The sequence below is a fragment of the Lynx canadensis genome, chromosome B1, assembly GCF_007474595.2.
Source record: "Lynx canadensis isolate LIC74 chromosome B1, mLynCan4.pri.v2, whole genome shotgun sequence".
Classification (NCBI taxonomy): Eukaryota; Metazoa; Chordata; class Mammalia; order Carnivora; family Felidae; genus Lynx; species Lynx canadensis.
The window spans coordinates 147,573,721-147,600,996 of record NC_044306.2 but is presented as its reverse complement, the minus strand read 5'-3'; the positions used below and the strand labels follow the sequence as shown (position 1 = coordinate 147,600,996).

Genomic DNA, 27,276 nt, shown 5'->3' with positions numbered 1-27,276 from the left:
GAGCCTATGTTTAATAAATATTATAAATTATTAAATAGCACCTGTACATGTGCTAATGAACTAGACCCATTTGAATACACACCATCTACTGTGAGGGGCAGATTTGAGAACCACGGTGATAATACCCAGTGACACAAGCTTTCAGAGAGTTATGTAAGTAATTTACTGTAGAGGGCACCAAAGGAACACAGAGGAGAAGTTCTCAAACTCAGCTGGAGGAGAGGCAGGGAGCGCTTACAAAACCAGCATTTCTTGAACAGAATCTTGAAGTTCAAATAATATTGGGTAAAGGGAATGAAACAGAACAATACTCCAAGCAAAGGAAATGACACACAAAAAACTGAAGATCTGTTTGAATGCCCAAGTTTCAAGTGTGAAAGGGGTAGGAAATAGGAAAGAATTCAATCTTAAAAGCCTTGAGTGACAGACTAGTGTTTGGACTTTATCTTGATGGTCATAGGGAGTTTTTGAAGGTCTCTTCAATCACCAACCCTGACATCTCTAAGTAAGTAAATAAATAAATATAAATATTTTTAAAAGATTGTTTAAAAAACTTCAAACCTACAAAAATGCTGTAAGGAAAGCACAATGAATATTTGTATCCCTTATACCTCAATAACCTTGTGTTACATGTCACTGTATTTGAGGTGAATACAAACATATTTTTACATCTGTGATATATTAATTATACTATGCAATGTATGTAATATATATGTAAAATTTTGTGGAACCATTTGAGAGTAAGTTGCTGGGATTCTGATCCTTCGCTTCTAAATACTTCAGCATATTGCTCATAACCAGCACATCTCTTATATAATTCTTAAAATCAGAATACTTAACATAGATATAATGCTATTATCTAATATACAGACTATATTCAAAATTTTCCAGTTGTCCGTATAATGATCTTTACAGCAATGTTTTTTCCAATTAAGGGTTATGCACTGCATTTAGTTGTCATGGAATTAAGCAGGAATAGTTTCTGAGCATCTTTTTATCTTGAATGTTTTTGAGATGTATAGGCTATTTGTTTTGTAAAATGTCCCACAATTTGGGTTTTATATAGTTGCCTCCTAACGATTAGATTCAAGTTATTTACTTTTGGCAAGAATACTACATAAACTATGCTATGCCTTCAGAAGAACACATTAGGATGTTAAAGGAGTTAAATCAGGGAAATAATAAACTTCCACTCATTCATTCATTCATTCATTCATTCAATTACCCTGGACATAAAGGAAGAGCAGAAGATCAAATTAGACTAGTTAAAAGACTTTTGCAATAATCTTCCCTTTCAAAATCATGCAGGAAACCTGGTGAGGAATAAATAGATGTGGTAGATATTAAAAAGGTGCTTCTGACAAATCTTGTAACCAAGTAGATGTTGAGGGTGAGGCAGAAGGGAAGATTCAAATTAAATGAGCATCTTATAATGGATTAAGTATCATTTTAAATAATTAATTGAAAACATTTTATGCCCTGTCTACCTCAAAAAAAAAAAAAAAGTGTGTCTTTAGACACACATCCTTGAATTAAAATGATAAAATAAATGGTTGATGTATGCATTCCTTACTCTGAATAATATTTTTTGTTCTCAATTACTCAACATCATTGTTGTGAAAGCCCCTTGCCTTCTCCTGCCTGTCAGGGAAAATTTCTTCTAGGCCAGCTCAGTTCTGGAGCATTTATTGTTCAGAACTAGAGTAAGGGACGACGTGAGAAACTGAAAAACTCTGAGAACAGCTGAACAGATTAACTTGGGAAAGGGCAGAGAGGCGGCACAATGTAGTGAGAGCATGTAGCCAGAAGAAGCCAGACCACCTGGGTTTGTATCTTCTGATCTGGGCACATTACTTATTTTCCCCGGGGGCTTCACTTTCCCCGATCAGTTCAATGAATCATAGTGCTGACCTCACAGAATCATTCTGAGTATCCATGCACTAATACAGTGAACATTTAAAACAGCACCTGCTACCTGGTACAACTAATAGCTCCTTTATTATTAACACTGATAGAAAAGAAATGCACAGATATGGAAAGTAAAATGGAGAAGAAGAAAGGCTGGAACCACAGGACACAGCATTTGGGAGAGCTGGGGAAGAGTAAAGTCATTAGAGGCCCCATTTCATGAATATGAGACAAAAAGAACCGGAAGGAAAAGAGCAAGACAATTTTAAGAAGGTTTCTAGTTGTCATGAATGGACTCCTATCCTTTGTAGATTCAGAGATTTCAGTAAAAATGTTTTGAACTTATGTTTTGTTGGTATGTTTGCTATTTCTCAGATCGCAGCCTCAATGAGAGGCAATCTTTAAGGCAGAAAGCACAATAATTGGTGTTCTATGAATGACATTTGAATGTGATAAATGTGTTCAATTGTTACCTCCACCACAGGGCTTGGAACACTGAGACCAGCTCTTCAAAGCCCACTCAAAAGTATCTAATTCTTCCTGGATGACATTGTTGCTGCTGATTGTAGGTGCAGAATCTTCATGAATGACGTATTTATATGTCAGGCTGGAGTGGGTGTCGTTCTCCTGAGGTATGATCTAATATACACATGGAACAGATAGGTAAGTTAAGTCACCTGAAGAGGTTTTACATTTTGAATAAAAATTACAAATATTTTAGAATAGTGCTCTTATTAAAACTGGAAGACTTTCAAGCAGTTTCTAAAAATATAATGTTTCTATCACCTAAAGTGCAAGTATGCCTTGTTTAAGAAAAAAAATGCAAATATAAAAGATTGGAACCATAAAAAGTATAAAAAATATACTTAGGTATAAGATTTACATAATAAAAACGTAACTTCACAATATGATTCACCATAGATTTCTTTAATATATACATTAAGTTATAGATCTCCTTTTGCATTTGAAAATTATTCTTTAAAGTAACTCTTTTGTCATGATGGTAAATATAATGTTCCCTCCAGAAAATGTACCCATTATGGAAAAACCTAAAGAAAATAAAAATTATCCATGATTCTACCAAACCAGAGAAAACCAAAGTAACTTCTGTTATTTTGCAATATGCCCTTAAGATATTTGCATATTGCGTGTGTGTGTGTGTGTGTGTGTGTGTGCCCATGCATGCTTTTCTGGTTTTGCTTATTTCACTTAATGCATCAAGATAGTAAATATTCTTTGAAAACATACCTTTAAATGTCAGCAAAGTGTTTAATTCTAAAGGTAGTGTGCATTATTTAACAATTCACTTGTTAATATATACTTGTATTGATTAGAATTTGTCCCCATCTTTGTGGTGATTTCTGATTTTCCTAGTGAGCTGAAGGGTATAAGCATTTTGCTGTTGTTGTTGTTGTTCTTATAATAGACTGGGGAATGGCCCTTCAAAATAGTTAGAACAATTATTACTTTCATGATGAGAGTATATGAATGTACCCATTCAGATGACATAGTATATAATTGTCATCTTTGTTCATCGATTGGCAAAAGATTGTTATTTTAATTGTTATTTATTTGATAAATACTAATGTTTAACTTTCTTGGTTTATTAGTCACTTGTGTTTTGTCTGCTATACGCTACATGTTCATGTCTTCTTTTTTATTGGTATACATATCTTTTTCTAAATAATTCATGCAATAAGGACATTAATCCTTTTGTAATAAGCATTGCAAATATATTCTGTTTTTTCAGTTTGTTCTTTAATTTTGTTTGGGGCAATGTAACTCTTTTTAAAAAAATAAGTTTTTATTGACTTGCACATACTAGCTTTTATACGATTACATCAGTTATACAAAGAGAAAAACATGCAATTCACTAGTATTTTAAACTAAACTTTTGGAAATAGCTTTTGCTTGAGAAATTAGGTAATACTAAATCCAACTAGAATGAAGGATTTGGTTATCTGGCTTCTGTTTTATTTTTCTCCCTTAGTCTTTATTTTTAAAACAACATTACAAACCAAGCATTGACCCTTACACTATAGCCAGATGCCCACTGCCTTCAGCCCCAGACAGCTCGCTGCCATGCTCCAGGGCTCCCAACCTGGGGTCCAGCCCTTTAGAGAGGAAAAGAAAGGCTGAGGTGATAGAGACTGCCATACCCCACTGTCCTAACTACCGATCTCATATCTGATATGAGATCTGTAGCTCACATCTTACATCTCTAGCTCACATTGTTCCCTGCCGTCACCCAGATATCAGTGGACAAAGCCTTGAGGTAGGTTATCCTGGCAGTTAACAGCAGTTAACCATGAGGCCTGTGCCACTGGAAAAGAATGCAGTGTAATTATATGAATGGAATAGAGCTTCTGATCTCCAATCATTTGAATTTAATAAAATTTTGATTAGTTATATTTTTGCTATGAAATTATATAACGTATGGAGCAGAAAGACAGAAATAAACCCCCATAAATTTGAACAATTAATTTTTGACACAGATGAAAAGAAAACTTAATGGAAAAAAGAGGATTTTTTTCAACAAATGGTACTGGAACAAGTCATTGTGGTGGCTTTAAAAATGTGTCCACAAATCCTTTGATCCTTTTTCTCTCAATGAGTGAAGTTTAATTCTTCTCCCTTTCAGTGTGGGCTGGATTCTGCGACTTGCTTCCAGCAAACAGACAACAGGAGAAGTGATGGGATGTCACTTCCAAGATTAGGTTAAAAAAGACTCTTCTGTCTTGGCTGTACTCTGTCACTTGGATCACTCATTCTAGTAGAAGCCAGCTGTCATGTGCTAAGGACACTTAAGGAGGCTATGAAGAGGCTCACGTAGTGAAGAACTCAGACCCACCAGCCACCACATGGAAACGCTTAGAGGAAATCTTCTGAGGCCTTCCAATAGCCCTGTGACAGAGCTAGGAAGCAGATGTCCCCAGTGGAGCCTTGGGGTGACTAGCCACAGCTAACAGCAACCTCATGAGATACCCTGAGCCACAACTAGCCATTTCAGCAGCCATTTTCAGCCAAATACATGGCCCACAGAAACTATGAGAGAATCAGTGTTGCTTTGTGCTTAGCTACTAAGTTTGGGGTAATTTGTTATGCAGCAATAGGTAGTGTAGACTGCCATATGCAAAAATAAGAACCTAACACATCACACAAAGTTTATATAAGAATCAACTCAAAATATAAAATATAAAACTATAAAACTTCTACCAAAAAAAGAAGAAAATACTTTAACATTGGATTAGGCAGGAAAAAAATGTATATAGAATACCAAAATCTTGATCTATAAAAGAAAAAATGGATAAATTAGACTTCAGGAAAGTTAAAATATTTTGCTCTCAAAGACACTATTAGGAGAACAAAAAGAAACTATACATTACGAGAAAATATTTGATAAATCATATATTTTATAAAGGACATATCAAGTATATGTAACAAACTCTTAAAACTCAACAACAACAACAACAAAAAAAACCTACTTCAACAATGGGCAAAGGATTTGGACAGACACTTCACCAAAGAGAAATAATTTTCAAAGAGTATAAAAACACCTTGGAATTGAGTAGAATGCTTTGGCTTTAAGTTAGTATAATATTTTCTATAGAGAATTCAATAAATATTTGCATACAGAATCCAACAGTATTTTTCAAATCAAGTAGATGTCTTCTGTTTTCATTCACGAGAGAGTAATAAGAGTTGTCTTGCTGATATTCAAAGCAATAAAACTGGGCAGGATATAGGAAGGAACTTTTTGGGGGCACTGTATAACACAGCAAAGGATAGTGATTCCAACAAGAAGAGAAACATACCAGGTCCCAGCTTCCTGACAGGGCCAGGTTCTGGACCCTGGCGCAGGGAACAGGAGGCTAAGCCAAAATAGCAATCTCACTGAGATGAGGAGATGGAGGGTGGTGTTTGGAAATTGCAGGCAGGACACTAAAGAAGGGGCTACACAGAGGGGTGGCTCAGAAGCTGCATTAATCCTAGACTGAAGGCTGGTCTGTGCGTGCCCCAGCCAAGACACCATGCCGACTACTACTGAGAGGCTGCTGTGGGGCTGGGACTAAGTCAGGCAGGGACATAGGACATAGGGACATAGGAGTTCTTTTATAGCTAGATGAAGAGACCTCACTAACACTTCAGGTAATCAGTTAAGGTATCAAACAGGCCATGCCATTAAAATAAGGACAAAATTGAAACAGATCAGCCCTAACAAAGCAGAAACCAGGGTCCAAAGATCAGGAGAAAATGACAGCCCGAACAAAACCCAACAGCTTGTAAAGAAGGTAACATAGGGCCTCCTGGGTGGCTCAGTCAGTTAGGCATCCAACTCTTGATCTCGGCTCAGGTCGTGATCTCACAGGTCGTGAGTTAGAGCCCTGCATCGGACTCTGGGCTGACAGCATGGAGCTCGTTTGGAATTCTCTCTCCATCTCTATCTTCCCCTACCCCACTTGTGCTCTCTCTCCCTTTCTCCCTCTCTCTCTCTGTCTCTCTCTAAATAAATAACTAAACTTTCAAAAAAATGAGGCAACATAAACCAAACACCCTACAACTTACCATCTATAATGTCCTGTGTGCACTTAAAAATTTCTCATATGCAGGAAAATGTGACACATACTCAAGAGAAAAAAGCAGCCCATAGAAGCAGACAACATGAAGACATGGGACTCAAAGAAAACATTAGACATAATGGGTGAAATATATGGAAATCTCAGCATAGGAATGGAAATGATTTTTTTGGGGAAAAAAAAAAAAGGACCGAGTGGAAATTCTAGAAAAGAACACCAACTGACATGAAAAATGTACTGGATGGGCTCAACAACAGATTGGAGACCACATAAGACACAGTGAACTTGAACACAGCTCAATAGCAATTATCAAATCTGAAGAACAGAGAAAAAAAAATGAGTACAGAAGGATGAACAAGGTCCAGGAACTTATGGAACAATCGTGTAAATGAGGCCTAGGAGAAGAGGAGTGAGAGATGGGGGAAAAACACACTTGTGGAATCAACCCAAATTTGGGAAAAAACAAACAAACAAACAAACAAACCCCCAAAAAACCATCAAACTTAGATCACCAAGATGCTTGGTGAAACCCAAGCCAGATACAGACAAAGAACATCACAAACTAAGCATATCACAGTCAAACAGCTAAACCAACAAAATGAAACAAAACAAAAGATAAGGAGAAAATCTTTAAAAGGCAGCCAGAGAAAATGGATACTTCACATACAGAGCAGCAATATGAATGAGGCTGACTTCTCATCATAGATGATGGATTGTAGAAGACAAGTGTCACGTAAATGAGCCAAAGATGGCTCCTGCGTGTTGGCCCCTACTTTTGTTTCTTCGGAATAGGCTCAGACCTTTTAGCTCAGAAGCCTGCTAGCACCAAACTCACATTTTAACACACACAGTTCTTTTAAATATAGCCCAAACAAGCACATTTGTATCCATTTTAGGCCCTGTTACTTAGCATACCCCTATGAAACCGCACTCAACATTTGCTAACTATAAATAAGACTATGGCTACAAGGACCCCAAGCTGCTGCTGCTCTGTGGAGGACTCAGTACAGAGACTCCCCATTATGCTGCTGAGTGACATCGCCTAACCAGAAACACCCCCTCTCCAATCCCTTCTCTTCCAGGAGTTCCTTTGTGCATCTCTGCTGGATGGTGGCCCTGCACTCAAACCTGCTCAATGGTCAATAAAGCTTGTGCATGCTGCTTCCACCCTGTGGTCACGTCTACTTTCTTAGTGACCCCTCCAATTCCTCGAACTCCCTCTAACAGGGTAAAAATATCCCTTCTCTCTCTCTGCCCCTCCCCTGCTCATTCTTTCCTTCTCTCTCTCTCTCTCTCTCTCTCTCTCTCTATCTCTGTCTTAAAAAGAAAAATAAATAAAAAATTAAAAAAAAAGAAATGGTAAATATGTGGGTAAATATAAAAATCTCTCTTCTCTTTTGTCTTTGCCACATAACTGATTACTAAAAATCAGCAATCATACTACATTATTGGGTTAAAATGTACATATAATAAAATATATGACCAAGTTGCACAGAGTAGGGACAGGCAGATAAATGGAATAATATAAAAACAAGCAACTAAATGTACAATGTTTAGGGTAAAAGTGTTTTCAGACCAAGTAATTATAAAACTAAAATGGACATAAATTAAACCCACTACATCATGAGTCTGTAATACCACATACCAAAACAATAACAGGATCGTGTAAAGGTCCATCTGTGTGAAGAGTTTCAATGTCATCTTCAATGTTATAATCCCATTCCACACCAAGATCAATGAAGGTCCGTGACTTGGCTTCCTCCCCTTTGCCATTCAGAATGTAGTGGCCTGTAGCCTGGTTCTTAATAGCTAAAGGAAGAAAAATGAGTAACCAGCATACATTTTATTTTATCATATTATAGTTTTGGTGATCCATAGCAAATCTATCCCCTTTTAAGCATCAAAGCAATCAAAATGAGTGTTAGTTCCGGTATGATTCCCATTCCAGTCATTAGGCATTCAAAATCCTCAAAAAGCACTCCCTCGCTAATCAAGAACAATGGCAAAACGGTTAAATGGGAGATAGAAATGGGCAAATATTCCTAGTTGAAAACACTGTCAAAAAGGTTAATGGTTTCTAACTCACTCTTCCTATATATTTCCTTAGAAAGCTGGGGATATTTTGAGAATTATGGATATTTCTATAATAATGAACATAAATCATTTATGTTAGGACAGCATATAATAGAACACCTTCTTTACTGTGTATCTCTTTCAAGTTTGTAAAAATATTTATAGATATCCAACATAGTTGAACTAATTTTTAGGTAAATAAACAATTAGTTCTTATGTTTGTGAAATGCCAAGGCCACATCTCTACTTGTATGGCTAGAAAAAGCTGTTTATTGATGATAGAATTCTTAATGCATTACAGGTATACTATATATTATTTAAAAATGCTTTCTCTAATGGATAAAAAATAGCAAATGGGATTCTAAAGTTTGGAGGTATTTATCAGCACATAAAATAAAGGTTCACGTTACTACTATCTATTGAAAATGTGTAGAAAACATGAGCAATCTTAGTTAAACACATTTATTCCTCTTGAGCTTTCTAAAACAAGTCTGATGTTTCCAAGGAGAACAATCTGAATTCTAGGAGAAAAAATAAACAATTTGAATTATTGGAGAAAGAACTATGGTTGACTGCTAGACTATTAAGGAATCTAGCAGTGAATATAATTTAAATACTAAAAAAAATTCTATGACACACCATAAAACAATTCATTTTTTTTTAAGCCACCCATTTGAAAAAAGAAAAAGCAATTTGAGAGGCAAATTTTCATGGGATTGACAGATGCAACCTGAGTTCAGAGAGCTTCGTAATGCTTTAATAGATCAGGGAACAAGTGGAAGTTAGGTTTACATTGGTACATAGACCTTTGAAGATAATGCCATTTTTACACGATCCTCTCATAAAGGAGGAAAAGAATCTTCTTGTGGAAATTATAAACAGCCATGCAAATGGATCTCCATGTGCCAGTCAGAAACTGGACAAATAACTGGTATTAGGAAAATTTGCACTAGACTAGTAAAATTCACATGTGGTTGCTTTTCGGTAAAATAACTTAAAATGCAATAAAAGTAAGGAGAGGCATATAGTATGGCATCAACCAAAATATCAGAACAAATTCGTCAACCTATATATGGCAAATTTTTCTGATATTCTTCCTTAATTTAATGCATTTTATTAACATACTTATTTTTCTCCTCCCCTTATACAGAGAAAAAGTGCATAAAAACCTTGCTAAATAACTTTTTTTCCCTACATAAATAATGGACCAACCCAGGTTTCACCAAAAATTAGAACTCTGTTTTTGCATATTTCTTGTTTTAAAGAAAGAATAGTGGGGAGAAATGACCAACAAAAACCATATAGTAATGCATTTATATGTAATTCTAACTCTTGCATATCTATGTATACATACACATATACATATATATACACACGCATCTGCACACATATATATCTCTCTATATATATGACTTCTTTGACATTTCTCTAAGGTCATGCTAAAGCAAAGCCAGCAGACAGGAACACTTACCAAGAATATGAGGAGAAGCCTCGTCTTCTTGGATTAACACATGTCTAGCACCAGGGGGTATATCAAACATCTTAAGGTACCCTTTGCATGTGTAGTAAATATCGGAGAAAGCAAAGAAGAAAACAAAAGCAACAACCATGGTTAGCCGAGCATGAAATTCTCACTGCTCCTGCACGCAGAAGAGGGCATCCATAAACTGACAGAAGCAGTTTCAGAAATTAACTTCAAAGCATTGGTAGTTTTTGTGACAACGGGCATGAAATTGGAGAAAACCTTTTTTTTTTTTTTTTGTAATGGTGGGGAGAAATTAATCTTGTTCCCAATCTATTAGTGATTTATCTGGTATTGGACTATGAATTGTGTCAACAACAATTCAGGTAAATACTACACTTTCCTGTGTACTTCTATGTGATTTTAGAGTTTGTTGTTATTGCAGTTAAGTTTGTTTGTTTGTTTGTTTGTTTATTTATATCTGAGTATAGTTGACATACAATGGTACATTAGTTTCAGGTGTACAACACAGAGATTTATCAAGTTTATATATTACACGATTTTAGTTTTAATTTTCTAAACCACCCTGTTGAAGAGGGGCCAATTTTTGGTGAACTTGGTGGGTAAACTTCTTGAGATATTTTATCTATGTATTATTTTATTTTTTTAATTTTTTTTATTAAAAAAAATTTTTTAACGTTTATTTTTGAGACAGAGAGAGACAGAGCATGAACAGGGGAGGGGCAGAGAGAGAGGGAGACACAGAATCGGAAGCAGGCTCCAGGCTCTGAGCCATCAGCCCAGAGCCCGACGCGGGGCTCGAACTCACGGACCGCGAGATCGTGACCTGAGCTGAAGTCGGACGCTTAACCAACTGAGCCGCCCAGGCGCCCCTAGTCTATGTATTATTTTAAAAGCCTAAGGGCAAGTATAGATAGCTAAACTTCTAATTTATGAAGTATCTTCATATTTAAAGCCTACTTTATTCTAAAGAAATTACAGAAGAAAGGAGTATCTGGGTGGCTCGGTCGGTTGAGCATCCATCTTGGTTTCAGCTCAGGTCATGATCCCAGGATCTTGGGATTGAACCCCACGTCAGACTCTGCACTGACAGCACAGAACATGCTTAGAATTCTCTCTCTCTCCCTCTGCCCCTGTCCCCAACTCATACACTCTCTCTCTCTAAAATAATTATAAAAACCTACTCACCTAATCAATGAGTAGCTTTCATTTTTCTTGTAATCAGTCATTAATTTTAAAGCCTTAAGTTTTATCATGGGACAGTTTTAAAATACATTTTTTAGATTTGACCAAACCATTTGGTTGGAAAATGTCTGTAAGTTATGTCATACATTGCCTTTACATGGACCTTAAACTCAATTTTCTACTCCAGAAATCATGAAATCAATAGGCTGAATGGATTGCCTTGAGTTATAAAATCATACATCAATCCTATTATTGTCAATGTCATATAAAACAAATCTTAGTATTATCACATGTCCTAAAAATTATCTTAAGATGACTTAGAATTAAGATCTTAACTATAAATCAACAATAGGACAAGTAGAAATCAAGATGTTGCATCTCATTTGCATCAAACAAATGAATATATGGAGATTATGCAACTAACACCTTATATTATGAAACATCCAATTTATATACTGCAGGATGAGTGACAGAAATTCAGTTATAAATTGTGTATTTATACAATCACATATCATCAGGAAGAAATACGCTTGTCATTTCTATATGGGCAATAAATATCTACCTATGGATAGCTTTCCCCAACTTTTTCACAATATTGGTTACTGTCTTAACTCAATGGCATAGTCATTTTGGGGTTATGGTTTTCAGTACCTGAGCCTGGGTACATTCCAGTCTGTGAACTGTGCTGGGTTTGTCTGAGTATGCAATGGCCAGAAGTAACGTGCTTAAGATGCTAAGGACAGCAAAACAGCTTGATGCCATTTATGGATGCCCATCTTTCTGCAGTTTGCTACAACTTACCCAGCAGATTTTTAGCTTCCCTTGTTTCAGCAAGAGAAATATTACGAGCTCCTTTGGGTAAAGTGAAGGCGCCTCTTGTCTTCCCTTAAATAGAATGTTTTTAATTAGTAAAGGTTTCACGTTGACTCAACGTCTTGCTGTTTCACTGACCGTACTAGAAGCTATATAGTAATTTTATGTGTTGAAGTCAAAATGCATTTATAATAGTTAGCTAATGCCAATAAACAGTTAGTAGTCAATGAAAGTAAGACTACATGTGAATAAGAAATGATAAAAGTGATTTGAAGTTGAATACTTGCAGATTTCATTTTCCAGCAACTTGAATTCTGTATGGCACCTCTTGCTTAAATGTTTCCCTGTTGGAAAACGTTAATTAGTCTACTGAGTGACTATGACAACATTAGTGCAAAGAAATGGATGTTAGTTTATCTTTGAACAGTTTGAATCAGTATGACTGATGAAATCTTTTCTTCACCTCTTCTGACCTTGGTTCAGAAGGTGGTAGGTTTAGCGTAATTTTTGAGGTATCTAAAAAAACATATCACTGCCTCCTACTACACATAATACAGAATGGATGATTAATGGCAAAAACTTTTTCTTTACATTAGTTCACTCTGGAAATAAAAGAATATGAATGATTTTACACCAAAAAGAATAATGTAACTGCAATAGAGAAAGCAAAATTACTTCACAATAAGATGAAGAAAATTACATGTTATTCCACCAAAACCACAATAAATGCTATAGTTTTAATTGTTTCCCTTGTTAAAATAATGTAATCAGCCAGATATGGCAATATTTGTTTTTTAACCATTAAATTGTCATACCACACAGGAATATCAAAAACATCAGTAATGATGTTACTGATGTCACTTTGGAATACAGTTCACCTAACTCTGCCCGCCCGAAATATATCAAAGATCATAACTGATATGTGTGCACTTGCCTTATGCTGCATAGTTGAGGTATAATGAGACTACAAAGAACTAAGAGAATTATTCCATTTGGATGAAGACTACTTTTCTAATACTTTCTTTACTTCTAAAAGGGAAAATGACTGCCATGACAATGTGCTCAGAGTAAACCAAATTTCTTATCTTTATTTTTGCTTTGTTTTATTTTGTTTTTATCATTCTGTTAGAGACTCTACCAACTGTAGAGGGATGATGTAAGAGAAGCTTCTCAAGGAAGCACTACATCAAATTTATTTTTAAATGCTGAATTCTCAGAAACATTTTCCCATAAATGCTTACTGAATAACTGAATAATATTTATTAGCAACTAAAAAGTTGGTCAGTAATAAATGTTTGTATCCAGATCTTTTATGAAAATTCCAATGAATAATTATAAAACCACTCATAATTTTGCATATTATTTGTGCTTTTTTTTTTCCATCTACTGAAATTTTACTGTATGCCTAAGCCCAGATCACTGACTCTGTAATAAACATTAAAGATTATTTATTTTTGAGAGAGAGATTGGGAGGGGCAGAGAGAGAGAGAGAGGGAGACACAGAATCTGAAGCAGGCTCCAGGTTTTGAGCTGTCAGCACAGAGCCCGAAACTCAAAAACTGCAAGATCATGACCTAAGCCAAAGTCAGATGCTTAACTGACTGAGCCACCCAGGCACCCTTGTAATATAAAACATTTAGAATTATGTGAAATATGGACTCTAGATTCCTAGATTTATAAATGGGATAAATTTTTTCACCTTTAAAATAAAAGCAGCAAAACTAATGAATATTTTAAAAGTTGTATTTAGAATTGTGTGTGTGTGTTTTTTAACTTCCGATCAACAATTTATGTGAACAAAAATTCAAAATAAGCATCAATTCTAGGGGTGCCTGGGTGGCTCAGTCAGTTGAGTGTCCAACTCATGATTTCAGCTCAAGTCATGATCCCAGGTTTATGGGGTAGAGCCTTGTATTGGGCCCCACATTGGGCTCCAAGCTGAGAGTGGAGCCTGCTTAAGATTTTCTCTCTCTCCCTCTCTGTCTACCTCTGCCCCTCTCCCCCACTTACGCTCTCTCTCTCAAAAAAAAAAATCAATTCTAACAATTAGGTCTTATAAAAAACATAAAACAAAACAAAACACATATTTTAGCTAACTACTATATTTGATATTGATTTTATTTCTTCGTTATCTAAACTTAGTAGCCCATTTTTCATCATGGATGCTACGGAGTATGAATTTAATCCCAAGTGTTTGTTTTTCTTTTCTTTTCTTTTTTTTTTTTTTTTTAGTTCCTTGAAACTTAATCTGAATAAAACTAAACCAGCAGTGAATGTTTTGTTATATTTATAGGGAAATGCTACATTCCTTAAAGAAATCTCAAAAAGTACAAATCCTAGAGAAGGATAGTAAATTCATGAGAGACCTCATCTTACCAAGTTTCCTGGGGGTTCTGGTAAAGGTCCCCTTTACGGTTCGACAATGAGAATTATCTCCTCCACAGACACCACACTTATCCTCAACCTTGTTAGAACCGATTTCTTTATCACAGCCCACTTTCTGGAAAGAGAAGATGTTAAGCATGGGTAGTTTTAATGTGCCAGCTAAAGGTGAGAATCCTAGACAATGATGAAGCATTTGTTTCACTGGGACTCCACAGTGAGGCAGTCTGCACCAAGCCTTCACTCCAGCTCTCATTTCTAATGCCTCAATCTTTCGAAGAACTACTATGAAGTCAAATGACTTGTACTCTAGGTTAAATTCTACTCTAGGATCAATTCCCCCAGTCTAATGAAATATTTACCCCATTATACATAGTCATGACCATCAAACATTTACGAAGCACAGATATAGTAGGTGATGCTGAACAGACCAAAAGTAAAGATGGCGTTTATTCCCCTTGTTGCTTTCTTATTTGGAAAGATGAATAGCAAAACAGTGAGCTGTGCATTAGCATAAGCTTTACAAGCTGTTTAGGGATGTGAAACAAAACTTTATGAAGTGCTGGAGATTTTTATAGGACCCTCTGGAAGGCATTTCAAGAATGCAGAGGGATTAAAATAGAGTCATGGAAGTTGCTCATGGAAAGTGGGTTCAAAGAGCAATACTTAAGCCATATTTAAACCAATGAGGGGTGCCTGGGTGGCTCAGCTGGTTGAGTGTCTGACTTCGGCTCAGCTCATGATCTCATGACTTGTGAGTTCGAGCCCTGCTTCGGGCTCTGTGCTGACAGCTCAGAGCCTGGAGCCTGCTTCGGATTCTGTATCCCTCTCGCTCTGCCCCTCCCTTGCTCATGCTCTGTCTCTCTGTCTCTCTCTCTCTCTCTCTCTCAAGAAATAAAAACAAAAAAACAAAAACAAAAAACAACAACAACAAAAAACAATGGAAGGTTAGTGCTATAGGATAGGGGAAGAAGAGCGTGCAAAGCACAGGCTATGAAAGGCCTCAAATATCAGGCAGAGTTTACTTTTTCACATGAATTGAACAGGGAGCCACTGAAGGTTCTGAACCGGAGCAGGATCCTTCAGTGCAGGATTATGTTATATGATATGCCACTGCGCTCATAAATTTGGAAGGAAAATGGGCAGAGAAAATGATGACCACACGTTTGATGTACCAGATAATGTGGGAAGTGAGAGATGGATAAAACTCAGATTCTACTTTTGGAGGAAATTTTATTTCAAATGTAAAGCATCTGCATACTTGAGATTCATAAATATATCAGCATAACTGAAGTGAAAAAGAGACAGACAGGAGTAACATGTTAAGAAGGATGATTTCATATCAATTCAACTTGTGAACATGAACAAAAAAGTCAAGTGCATTTTTTTTTTAAGAGTCCAAATAGGGCAAAAACCATTTTTACATCTTCACCACTTTTGTTCTGATGTGGAATTCAGTGTTTAAACTTAGAATCAATTGGAAAGGGAGAGAAAGAATTTCCATTATTTTTTAAATAAAAGATAAAATACACTTAGCATTGTATTTTTGAAAAAGGCTCTGTATCATAAAAGTAGATGCCTACCAGTGAAATACTCAAAGCAAAGGCATCATTCATTCCCAAGTTGCTGTATTCCCAACCTAGATACATCAGAATAACTTAGAAAAGGCATCTGGCTGGAAATTAGGAAAAATACGTTTAAATCTTGATGCTGCCAATGGCCAAATTTTGGTTTGAAAAGTGAAATTTCTCCCACATTTAGTTTAGGCCTCCTCAACTAGTCCTAGAGTCTCATTTTAATGTGATTTTACAGATAAGAAAGGGTTAAAACCTTTTGAAAGCATGCAGATGAAAGACCATAAAAGTAGAATTTCACAAAAAAATATGAAGCTTCCGGGGAACCAACTGTAACTCACCACACACTCTCCTCGAACACATATGCTGTATGGGTCTTTGTAAGAACAGTGTGTTCCATCGTGAACCAGCTGCTTCATGTACACGACATCTCCAGTCTCTCTGGATTGACAGTAAAGGTGGCATCTTTTCTTGGCTACGTGAGATGGAAGATTAAATCAGCTATTTATATAAAACGACATATTTGAACACTACAGTTACTTTATTTTTAAAATATGAAGTTCCAACATGGTTTCCTGAAAACAAAATATTGTATACATAAATAAAGAGTAGCAGAAAAGGATGCATATTTGGCTTACAACGAATCTAAACTGTGAAACTTGTTTAAGTTTATTTTATTCACTTTGAGAGAGGGAGAGGGTGTGCACGTGCATGAGTGGGGGAGGTGCAAAGAGAGAGGGAGAGAGGGAATCCCAGGCAGGCTCTGCACTGTCAGCTCAGAGCCGAATGCAGGGATTGATCTCACAAACTGTGAGATCGTGACCTGAGCTGAAACCAAGAGTCTGATGCTCAACTGACTGAACCACCCAGGTGCCCCTAAACTGTGAAACTTTTGAGAGTGAACAGTGGTTGAAATAATAGCTACACAGCAACAACTGGGAGTGTCCCTGGCAAACCGGGTTGTACCAACAACCCTGGATTTTACCACAGCTCTTCAACAAACTTTAATTCAGAGGGAGGCAATTTACTTTTAGTGACACTTTGAGAACTAAAAGGGTTTCTCTTCTGTCTGACCCAATGCCCTGGTATGGTCAACATCTCCTATAGGATCTCATTAATTTTAATATAATTTATGTGACTCATTTCATCGAAATAAAAAAGAATGCATCTTCTTAATGCATTGCAACTCTGAATTCCTATGTGGATGCATCTTTCCCATAAAACAGCTTATAAACTGAACTTGGCAGTGTATTATATCACATGGTTATCATGTAACTATTTTTCTTTTATCCATCCAAATATGAAGTACGGCAAGATGTTCGTTCCCATTTCAACATTATTTAACCAAAAATTCATGGTAAGAAGTAAACAATTAAAAGGAAATTTAAAAATTTTTTTTAAGTTTATATATTTATTTTGAGAGAGAAAGAGAGAGAGAGAGAACAGAAGTGGGGAGGGGCAGAGAGAGAGAGGGAGAGAGAGAGTCCCAAGCAGGCTTCATGCTATCAGTGCAGAGCCCAATGAGGGGCTTGATCCCACCACGGTGAGATCATGACCTGAGTCGACATCAAGAGCCAGACATTTAACTGACTGAGCCACCCAGATACCATGAAAGGGAGTTTCTAAGTTCATTTTCTCATAACTAGTATACAGTACAAAAGTAAAAGGTTATAAATTGGCTTTTGTTCTTAAGTAATGATCTATTTCTTGGTGCTCACTCACTTGTAAAAGAACTGTATTCTTTTTCTAGTTATTCAGCAAGGAAAGATCACACTAGTCCAGAGCATTTCCTCGTAGAGGCACTTCAGTCAAAGGAGGAAACTCAACATGTCTCCTAGGGGTTGCTTTCCACTGGTCTCTTCAGTAGCCATGGTGGGAATGCTCTTGGCCAGGAACTAGCTCGCAATTCTCACCTCTCTAGAGAAAGCCTTCCTCTTCAAAACCCAGCAGGACTTACCCCTATAAACACCAAGTTTTCTAAGTTACCAACCAGGTGCCAGGAGTCCAAGGGATTGGTGTGGACAAGGCTTAACCTCTGAAGTTCCCATCCACACAGTGGGAAAGAGAGAGAAGGTCCACTCCACTCACAGTCAGGATGTTCGTAGGGCAGCCAGTGGTGCTTGGTGTTGTGGTATTCAAAGTGGGAGTTCCGCTGTTGGCACTGCTGTCCTCTGAAGTCCTCGAAGTGCTTCTGGCACTCTTCTGTATTACAAAGCTGGTACTCGAAGTTAACACCAGGACAGTCCTGACCACCATTGATGGGCCTACAGAAAAAAGACAGTACTGGAAAATGCCCTTTGGCTCTGCTCCAGCAGTGGAAGCTCGCAGACTCAGTGCCTGAAGGCAGGAGGCCAGAGTTTCGGAGCTGTAGGTGCAAAGTGAATGAACTCCTACTTCCTGATTTCAGTCCCTTTCTGACAACGCCATCCTCTCCCAGTACATGTGTGTGTCAGGTACAGGGAGGGAAGATGGGGACCAAAAACTTGACTTAAATCAGCTTTTCAAACAGTCTGTTTTGGATGTATGTGTATGGTGAAAGTATATAAAGAAATATAAAAACATATGTATCTATGGTCTGAGGGAAATAGATTTTCTGCCATGCATAAAACACATAGATATAACCCAAAGAAATCTGATCACAGCTGTAGGCCTTCGTTTTCTCATATGGCAAATGCAAAAAATAATCCCATCTTTCTTAGGGGAAAATGGAGAGGACTGAATAAGTCCACATATTTAATATACTTAGAAAGAAGCGTGGCTCGCGGTGAACCTTAGCTGTTCTTACAATTTTTATTGTTTTGGTGACTTCCACTAATACTTCTGCCATCCCTTCTGTGAAGACAGGTATGCCACATTTGATCTTCTTTATAAAATGGTAAACCCTAGACCAGAAAGAATGTTCTAAGGATCTGCTGAGCATGCAGGAAGGAAGGATCCAATATAGTTAGTTTGAGGGAGCGAATGGATAGCTGTTTCCCCAACAGTTCCTTGGTGTTCCTTCAAGGTCTTTCTGTTGCCCTGTTCAGATGTGTTGCTCTCCTAATCCCAGAGTGTGGGAGCCCCTGTCTGGAACTACTCCCCACGCTGACATGCTTCCTGCGGACAGCCTCAGTGCCCAGGCTCTCTCTGCCTCGCTCCTGAAGATTTCTAAAGAGCAACTGCTTCAAAAACCTCTAATCTTCACTCTAGCCTTTCATCTTCACTATTGACTACTCTTCACAAGATTGATGAATGGAGATTTGCCCAAAACAGACACTTAAACCCTTGGTTTTCATGTTGTGTACTTCACATGTATTTCATGAAAGAAAATATTAACAACACAATATGGAAGCATTTTCTGGTCTAGCCAAAAACAACTCGAAATTACAGCAGTTATACTCACGTGGGATTGTTACATTGGCGTGTTCTGAAACGGACCCCAGTTCCGCACGTCCGGGAACAGGAACCAAATTTGGTCCATGATCCCCAATTGCCATCTTGCTTTTGTTGATTGGCATTCTTCCACATGCAATGACCCTTATAGCACCACTTGGGAAAATGACAAAAGGCAATTATGAAAATCACGCATATGCTAAAGCTGAAGTTGTTATACAAGGGCCACCAGTTAAAGGCCTTCACTTCTTCCCCTGCCCACCAGGTAAAAATGCATTTAAAAATGAACCCAGTGCAATTATATCAATAAGGTGCCCTATACAGGATAATTTAGGCTTGCATTTTTAAGTATAAAGTGAAAAAATAACATTTACTCAGACAAGTTTTTAAATGATACATTTACAATGAGCATCAAACATAACCAGTAAGAATGATCTGAGGACCCAACTTGCATAGTGGGTACTATTCTACCCTTCATCCTTCGTTAGCTGTAATTTTAGGTTTTTTAAGGGTCATATGCACCTCTTTACAATAATAACAGAAAAATATATGCCTTAACTTTGGAATTAAATAACATAACATATCTAAAGCATATATAGTATTCAAAACACTTAAATATGTTTCAAACTTTTCATTCACAGTGATTCTGAGAGATAGGTCATTTATTTTATCTTTACATTTTAGATGAGGACTATCGCGGCCCAGAAAGGATCATGAGGAGGATAAGAACATCTGACCAAGAAATAATTAAGTGGGAACCACTGAACTTTGATACTATAGAGGTACCTCGCTTATAGTACCCAGCACATAGCAGGTGTTCAACCGGTATTCTTTTCCTTTCAACATTTTGACTTGCTTTTTTATCCTATATACAATGAAAATGTCTCTTAAAACTCAAATTTGGTTAAGTTTAAATATAACACAAATATATTTAGAGAAGTTGGATGTTCAGAGTTGATGTACAGGATATATTTTTCATAAAGCAAAAATGAATTAATTCATTATTGCTCTTGTTTTTTTAGTCAAAAGTCTGTAACACTGAATTTTTCCAAACATAATGTGTTTAGCATGGTACCTAACAAAGGTTAAACACCAATAATGGCAGATGTTATTATTATTATTATTATTATTATTATTGTAATTCTCATAGCAAATATAGTTCATACATATTTGGACTACAGCTTAAAGGGCTTTAAAAGAACTCAAAGCTATGTAAATCTTCCTTGCCAGCTTTTGGTCCTGTCTACAATATCTTATTTCCAAACTAGTCAAGGCTCTTCAGTTTGAGTTCTTAACATGCCTTTGTTTTGGGTTTGGTGATCTTTCCCCTTATGAGTAGCGTAGCTTGGCCCCTGGCCAGTTTCTGAGCATTCGATCTTGACTACACAATGTGAGATTTAAAACCTCTGGGCATCTTTCCCCAAGGAACAAGGCCAAATCTTCTGTATAAATTCACATGACTTTATTTCTGGACAACTTTCACAAGGAGTGAGACGCCAGCAAGTAAATCAAATCCCATTAGCAGGGGCACAGATATTCTGCTGAGCTGCTGTTTCCTATTCTATCAGCAGTGACTGAAGAGCGGTCTCAAAGATGTCTGATTCTATTCCTTGAAATTCGTAAATGTTACCTTATTTGGTAAATGGTCTTTGCAGATGTGATTTGGTTAAGGATTCTGAGATGGAGAGATTATCCTGGATTATCCAGGTGGGCCCTAAATGCTAGCACAGTACATGTACCCTTATAAGACAGGGGCAGAGGGAAATTTGCACACAGAAGAGAAGGAGATGATGTGGCCATGGAAGCAGAGATTGAAATGCTGCAGCCACAAGTCAAGGAATGCAGGCGGCCACCAGAAGCGGGAAGATGTGAGAACAGATCCTCCCCTAGAGCCTCTGGAGAGAGTACGGTCCTGTCCACACATTGATTTTTGCCCAGTGAAATAGATTTTGGACTTCTGGCTTCTAGAACTATTAGAAAATAACATTTCTGTTGTTTTTAGCACCCAAGTTTGGGGTAATTTGTTATAACAGCCCTAGGAAACAATGTTTGTACATGATCGTAATGAAACCCCATACACCATGTCTTGCACACAAAGGACTACAGCCATGGTCATAATTTTCTAGGTTTCTAAAGATGATTATTGTGAAACATATCTTAAATCTTTATTGCATAAATAGATACACTCACTTTTCCAGCAGCACATTCAGTCCCATCAAGTGGGGGTCCTTTTTTTGTCTTACAAAAGTAGGGATTGTCAGGATGGCTACACCACAGCTGTTTACATGGGTCAAATGTTCGGAACTGGAGGAGAGAGAATCAAGATCTCAGTGACCAACAATTGGCATGTCATACCAATGTATGTCCAACCATATCTTCTATACAGTTTCTTCATGTTTCTTGGACATTTTCATTTCAAATTAATAGTCATAGTTGTGGCATGTTAAGAAAAAAGTACTGCCTAAGAATTCCAAGGAAAGAATACTTTCATTCTGCTATTCTAAAATATTAATGACAAGCAATGATTTGTCTGGGATTCTCTGGTTCACTTTAACATTTCTGCATACTATTTTTTTATGGTTTTCAAATAGACAACACTGGAACTTTAAGGAATTTGTAAACATTATGACCATTTTAAATATAAAAACTTATTATGATCATTTTATAGCTCTCCTTAGCCCTGTAAGTATGAGCTAGTCAGGTATAAACAATAAAAATACCCATCATAATGATCTGGCTCAAAGCAGAAAATATTTGTAAGGCTTGCTATGTGAGATCAAGTTTTCTGAGTGTTACAAAATACCACAATATATTCATATAGTTTATAACGTACTTTCCACATATTTAATCCTGAAAACAATCCATGGCTGAGAATATGAGTTACAAGGTAAGGCTGTAGTTATGGTTATAAGTGAGAAAGTAACAGTCAGACCAGCATATTAGTATTCTTATTCCTGAGAATGTTTTTTTTTTTGTCTTCCTAAAACACGACATTACAATATCCAAATATTTGTCTGTGCTCTTTACTTATCTGATCTCTTTGTAACTGGAAACATCTTACCATTCTCTAGATTAAAAAAAAAAAATCAAAACACCAGTTTATCTACATATTCATTGCTTATACCACTAATTACCCACACATAGCCTTATGGTCATAGTCTTTTTTTTGTTGTTGTTTTTAAATTAGCACTCATTTTGGACCTGGGTTCTTGTTGTTGTTGTTCTAATTCCTATTACTTAAATGCAGAAATTGTACTTTTCCATAATATTGAGCCAAACTTTAGAATTCTCAGATCTAAAGCATTAATGTAAGTAGTAAGGGGCTGACAATGTGCACCTTACAGACAGACCAAATGGCTGTAGATATCTCCATATGGAAGATTTCAAACAGAAGATCAACTTCTTTTCAGTGCCATGAAATATTTATTTTTCTTTCTCTAACACATAAAGCTTGCTCCAACATATAAAAAGCCCTTCCTTTCTCCCCTCTCCCTCCTTTTTTTAATAAACTACTAAAACGCATTATAGAAATTTAGTGAAACATACCTCTAATCTGCATAGCTACATGGAACACTGGCTTTACTGAACTCCATTTACTATGTGCCTGCATTGTGCTAAGGACTTTAATTATACTATCAAATTTAATCCTGGTGCCAAATTCCACAAGATAAATACTATCGTTATCCACATTTTACACCTGAGGAAACTAAGTCAGAGAGAATGACTAAAGTTCTCAAAGTTATACATCTAGTGAGATCCAGATTCTGACAACCAACCTCATCTGAGTATGAAACACACGCTCGTTACCTTCACACTATTGCTCCTGACCTTCATACTATACCACATGACTGTCATGTGAGAGAGAATACACGAGCACAACTCTTCCATCTGGTCAGAGCGGTATGAAATTCTGGCCAACAAACTAATGAAAAGCAACCTATCAAAGGCTTAGAAGTCATTTCTGAAGGTCACAAAAACCAAGGGAGAAATAGAGCATAAAGTTTCATGGCCTGACAATCTTAGTTTCAATGCCTGGCTCCCCTATTGACCAGATGTGTGATTTAAGCAAATTGTTTAATCTCTCTCAAGTCTTGGCTTTTTCATCTGTAAAATAAAACTGGTTCCCAGTTCCCATCTAGTCTGTCACAAGGATTAAATAATAATTCACAAGGATTAAATAATATAGTACTTAGCTTCAGCACGTAGTGACACAGCAAACACACAATCATTGATAGATAACCTTATACTTGCACCAGTGAGTCTGTGAAGCTCACCAAACAGGAGCCACGCAAATAGATTTCAAGATGTAAAATCTCAATGGACTTTGAGTAACATACCGCAGTGCACATTTTATAACCAACCCCAAAGTCAAAACGACATTGTTCATCCATAGAGTAATTGATTCCAGGAAGTTCTGGGAGTTTGGGCCAATCATGTTCAAAAGGGTCATCAAGGAGACAGTCATAGGAACTGTAGAAAGGAAAATATTTCAAGTAGTAAAGTGTTCATTTTTTTTTTTTATCACATCCTAATGAAAAAGTATTCTTAGGTTACATTCTCTAGAATTCCATCACATCATATAGCAAGATCACAAAGGCATACGTTTTAAGGTTTTGGGTTTAAGTTCCATTTAGAAAAAGACCCATCATCCTTATTCATCCCAGAAATAATAAGCCAGGCATGACTCAGGAAGACAGTAGAATTTTGACAGCCTTATACATGTCTCCAGCTGAGTCCCCACATGGTGTGGTGGTGCAGATCCTGGCACTGATGCTATATCAGCATCATAGTGACACATTATGCAGGCCTCACATGGCCATCCTCTCCCTGTCCTCAACTTAAGTTTGACTATAAGTCAAAGACGCTATAAGGAATTTACTAAACGGAAACCACAGTTAAAAATTCACTTAAATTCTACGCTTATGGTTTAAAATATTGTGATTACATTATGGCATCATTGTGCCAAAAGCTCTGAGTCATAAGAAAATGTTTATTATGAGCAACAGCTCTCATTCACTGGGAGTTTGGTTATGATCAAGGTCCTAAAAGTCAGCTTCATGTCTGTGTTATGCTGTGATGTAAATGCTCTCTCACGACATGCAGAAGGGGACATACTGGATGTATCTCTTCAGTTCTTGGCCACTGCACCGGGACCAGTGGTAACGATGAAATGCTGCTTGCACCAAGGGGGCCATGACACTCCCCATAGCGGTCTCATCACCACACCTGTTGCCTTGGCCGTCGTGCTCCATTCCCAGCCTAGAACAAAAGGGAGACTTTCCTGGTAAGAATCAGAGGGGCCATTGGTTTTGCTTGATTTCACTCTTGAAAATCATTTGAGGGAAATACACATTCTAGAAATTAACATGGGTTTTGTGGAAAAGTCAAAGAAACTGCAAAATAGAGAACCATCTGACAGAAATGTCTCTCTTATTCTATAGCTATGTAAAGCACAGGGGTATCTCTGCAAGCCAGAGCCACTTACTTAGTTTCAGTACATGACCTCTTCCCTGTTTTGAGCTCCTCACACTTGGCAAGGAATGAGAGTTGCAGGCTGGCATGTACTCGGCCCAAAGTGTGAACAATACTGAGAGAAGCAGGAAAGAAAAGACTTTTTTTTTTTTTTGCTTTATAGCTGTCAACAGTGACTTACACATGGCCAGTCTCATGGGCTACTACAAAAGCAGATGAAAAACCATCCTCATGATTCAGGGTACAACTTCTCACTGGATGACACATGCCGGTGACTGGAGCATATCCTGTAGAGAATAACAATTACTTTTATTTTCATTTTATGAGAAAACCCATTAAACACTACTACTGGACCTTCGCCTAGAAAAAAAAAAGGCTTTTCAGGAAACAGAGGCAGTATTATTTCACTGCTAGTGTTGTGCCACGTTCTCTTGGGAAAGCCACACACAGGTAACGGTCTCTAAAAAGATTCATTGGGTCTGCGTTTTCTCCTTTCCTAAGGGAAGGAACTGCCTGGAGTTACCATTCTGTTCCTCCCACCAACAAAGCCCTGTCTTTCTGTTTTAGTGAATGGTCCTTCCCATGATGGTACTGATGAAGGGAGCCAGAAATTCCATCAACGTTGAAAAGAAACTCATCAGTCTACTTTTTTTCCAAAGTCTACATCAGAATTTATTAGATAAATGTAAGCTGACTTTGGAAGAAAGTTACTTGGCAGCAATCATTTCTCATGGTATCTCCTTTCCCTTTCCAAAGAGTTAGTGGAAATCACACTGCATTTTACAGCGTCCCCTCCATATCCCGAATGCATAATCATTATTTTAAAGGCAAGTATAATTTATTACAGCATTTAAGTGGCATTTAACATTGTGAATTCCACAGAAGTCACTGGAAGCAATAGAAAGAAAGTGTATGCTTGGCTGATGCATGATGGAAAGTGATGGTAGGGATTGGAACATTTGAACGGATTCTTTGATTTAGGATTATTTTTGAAAAGTCATGCCCTTAAGTTTTTCTTCTGCATATTAATAGAATACCTTGCATTCCAGCAGGTCCAAAGTCTTGCCTGGTTAAGAAAATTGCATGATCATGGTGTTCAGAGTGGTTGGGATCAGATTTTTGTTGTTGGCAAGCCCAGCGACACACGTTCTCCAAACTTCTGGATGGGTTTCCCCTTTCTATTAGGCTGATGGACTAAGAGGAAACAGTGTGTTGAAGAAGTGCACAAAACTTTCCCAAAGTCTTCCTATCATAACTTTCTCTGAAGTCAACATTTGGGAGTGCAATATTTAAGGATGTTCAATAACATTATCTAGTGCCTATATATATATCTTTTATTTGGGAATTCTAAATGCCCGTGAAGAATATCTTAAAGATGATTAGTGTTACCTGTGTGAAAGGTGAATGACACTTTTATGGGAACATGTAATGCTGACATTTGCTATCATGGGGCAACTCAATATTAATCGTTGGGGTAAGAATTTTAGTGGTCTATTACCTAATTCAGCTCAGATTTCTTAGTTTTATAGATATTAAGAACAACAACAAAAAAAGGGTTAAAGATCCTGGCATAAGACTTTTATCCAGAGCTGTTAAAGTAAACAGTTGTTCATTAACTTTTTTATTTTTATTTTTATTGGTCCAGAACTGATCAACATATGTGAAGAACACAGGTTCTTCAATGAGCTGGCAAAGCTGGTTAAACCTTCATTTTGGGAAGAGGTCAAATTATATAAACCTTACACTGAAAAAAGCAACAACACTTTTCTTAACCTCACAGCAATGAAGAGGGATGTACTCTTATCTCGCAGTTCCAAGAGATGGACTGACATTGCTTGGAACATTGCTACCACCATATTATGATCAGGAGTTAAAAGCTCAGAAGGAAAAGGGCCCATCCTTCAAGAACCAAGTATCCATACTTTCCAGAGTAGTTCTGATGGACTAAGAAATTGAATTTGGAACCCAAATTAGTCCTTAGTTGGCCAACAAGCTAAGAGTTTTGTTACATTTCAGCAAATGTTATTATCCATGTTTACATCCTGAATAAAATTAGCTTGGTTTATTATATGCTGATCACATACTTCTCCACGTAAATCCTATAACAACCAATCGAAGGCTGTTAACATCTCCAGCTGGAGTTGACTTGTATTCAGTGTTAGTGACACAAAGTAGGTCAGGTTTATGGAATAAAGTAAACATCAGTGACACCCTCTCATCAGAAAATGATAAGTGGGTGTTAAATACATAATGAAATGCAAACACATGGATTTTTCCTGTTTGCTAAATGCATAATTTCATTAGTATTTCATAATCAGGAGGATTAAGTATGGGAGTGGGAATGTGATTTTAAAACATCAAGAAAAGTGCCAAGTCAGTCCCTTTCTCAGAGGGAGAAACTATGGTCATCCATTTCATTATTTCCAAGCACAGGCAC

The 27,276-nt window shown here is 37.1% G+C and overlaps 1 protein-coding gene across 1 annotated transcript in view; it reads right to left on the bottom strand.

Annotated features, from left to right (window-relative positions):
• ADAMTS3 (ADAM metallopeptidase with thrombospondin type 1 motif 3) overlaps positions 1–27,276 on the bottom strand; it is a 144,824-nt gene that overhangs the window by 15,302 nt on the left and 102,246 nt on the right. Inside the window, exons 4-15 of the mRNA XM_032592972.1 lie at positions 25,877–26,033; positions 25,021–25,126; positions 24,483–24,626; positions 23,705–23,837; positions 21,558–21,671; positions 19,378–19,523; positions 18,084–18,259; positions 16,337–16,470; positions 14,416–14,539; positions 10,030–10,110; positions 8,131–8,294; positions 2,382–2,547 (exon numbers count right to left, since the gene is read on the bottom strand). Coding sequence (XP_032448863.1) covers positions 2,382–2,547; positions 8,131–8,294; positions 10,030–10,110; positions 14,416–14,539; positions 16,337–16,470; positions 18,084–18,259; positions 19,378–19,523; positions 21,558–21,671; positions 23,705–23,837; positions 24,483–24,626; positions 25,021–25,126; positions 25,877–26,033 — 1,645 coding nt within the window. The remainder of the gene's footprint in view (positions 1–2,381; positions 2,548–8,130; positions 8,295–10,029; positions 10,111–14,415; positions 14,540–16,336; positions 16,471–18,083; positions 18,260–19,377; positions 19,524–21,557; positions 21,672–23,704; positions 23,838–24,482; positions 24,627–25,020; positions 25,127–25,876; positions 26,034–27,276) is intronic.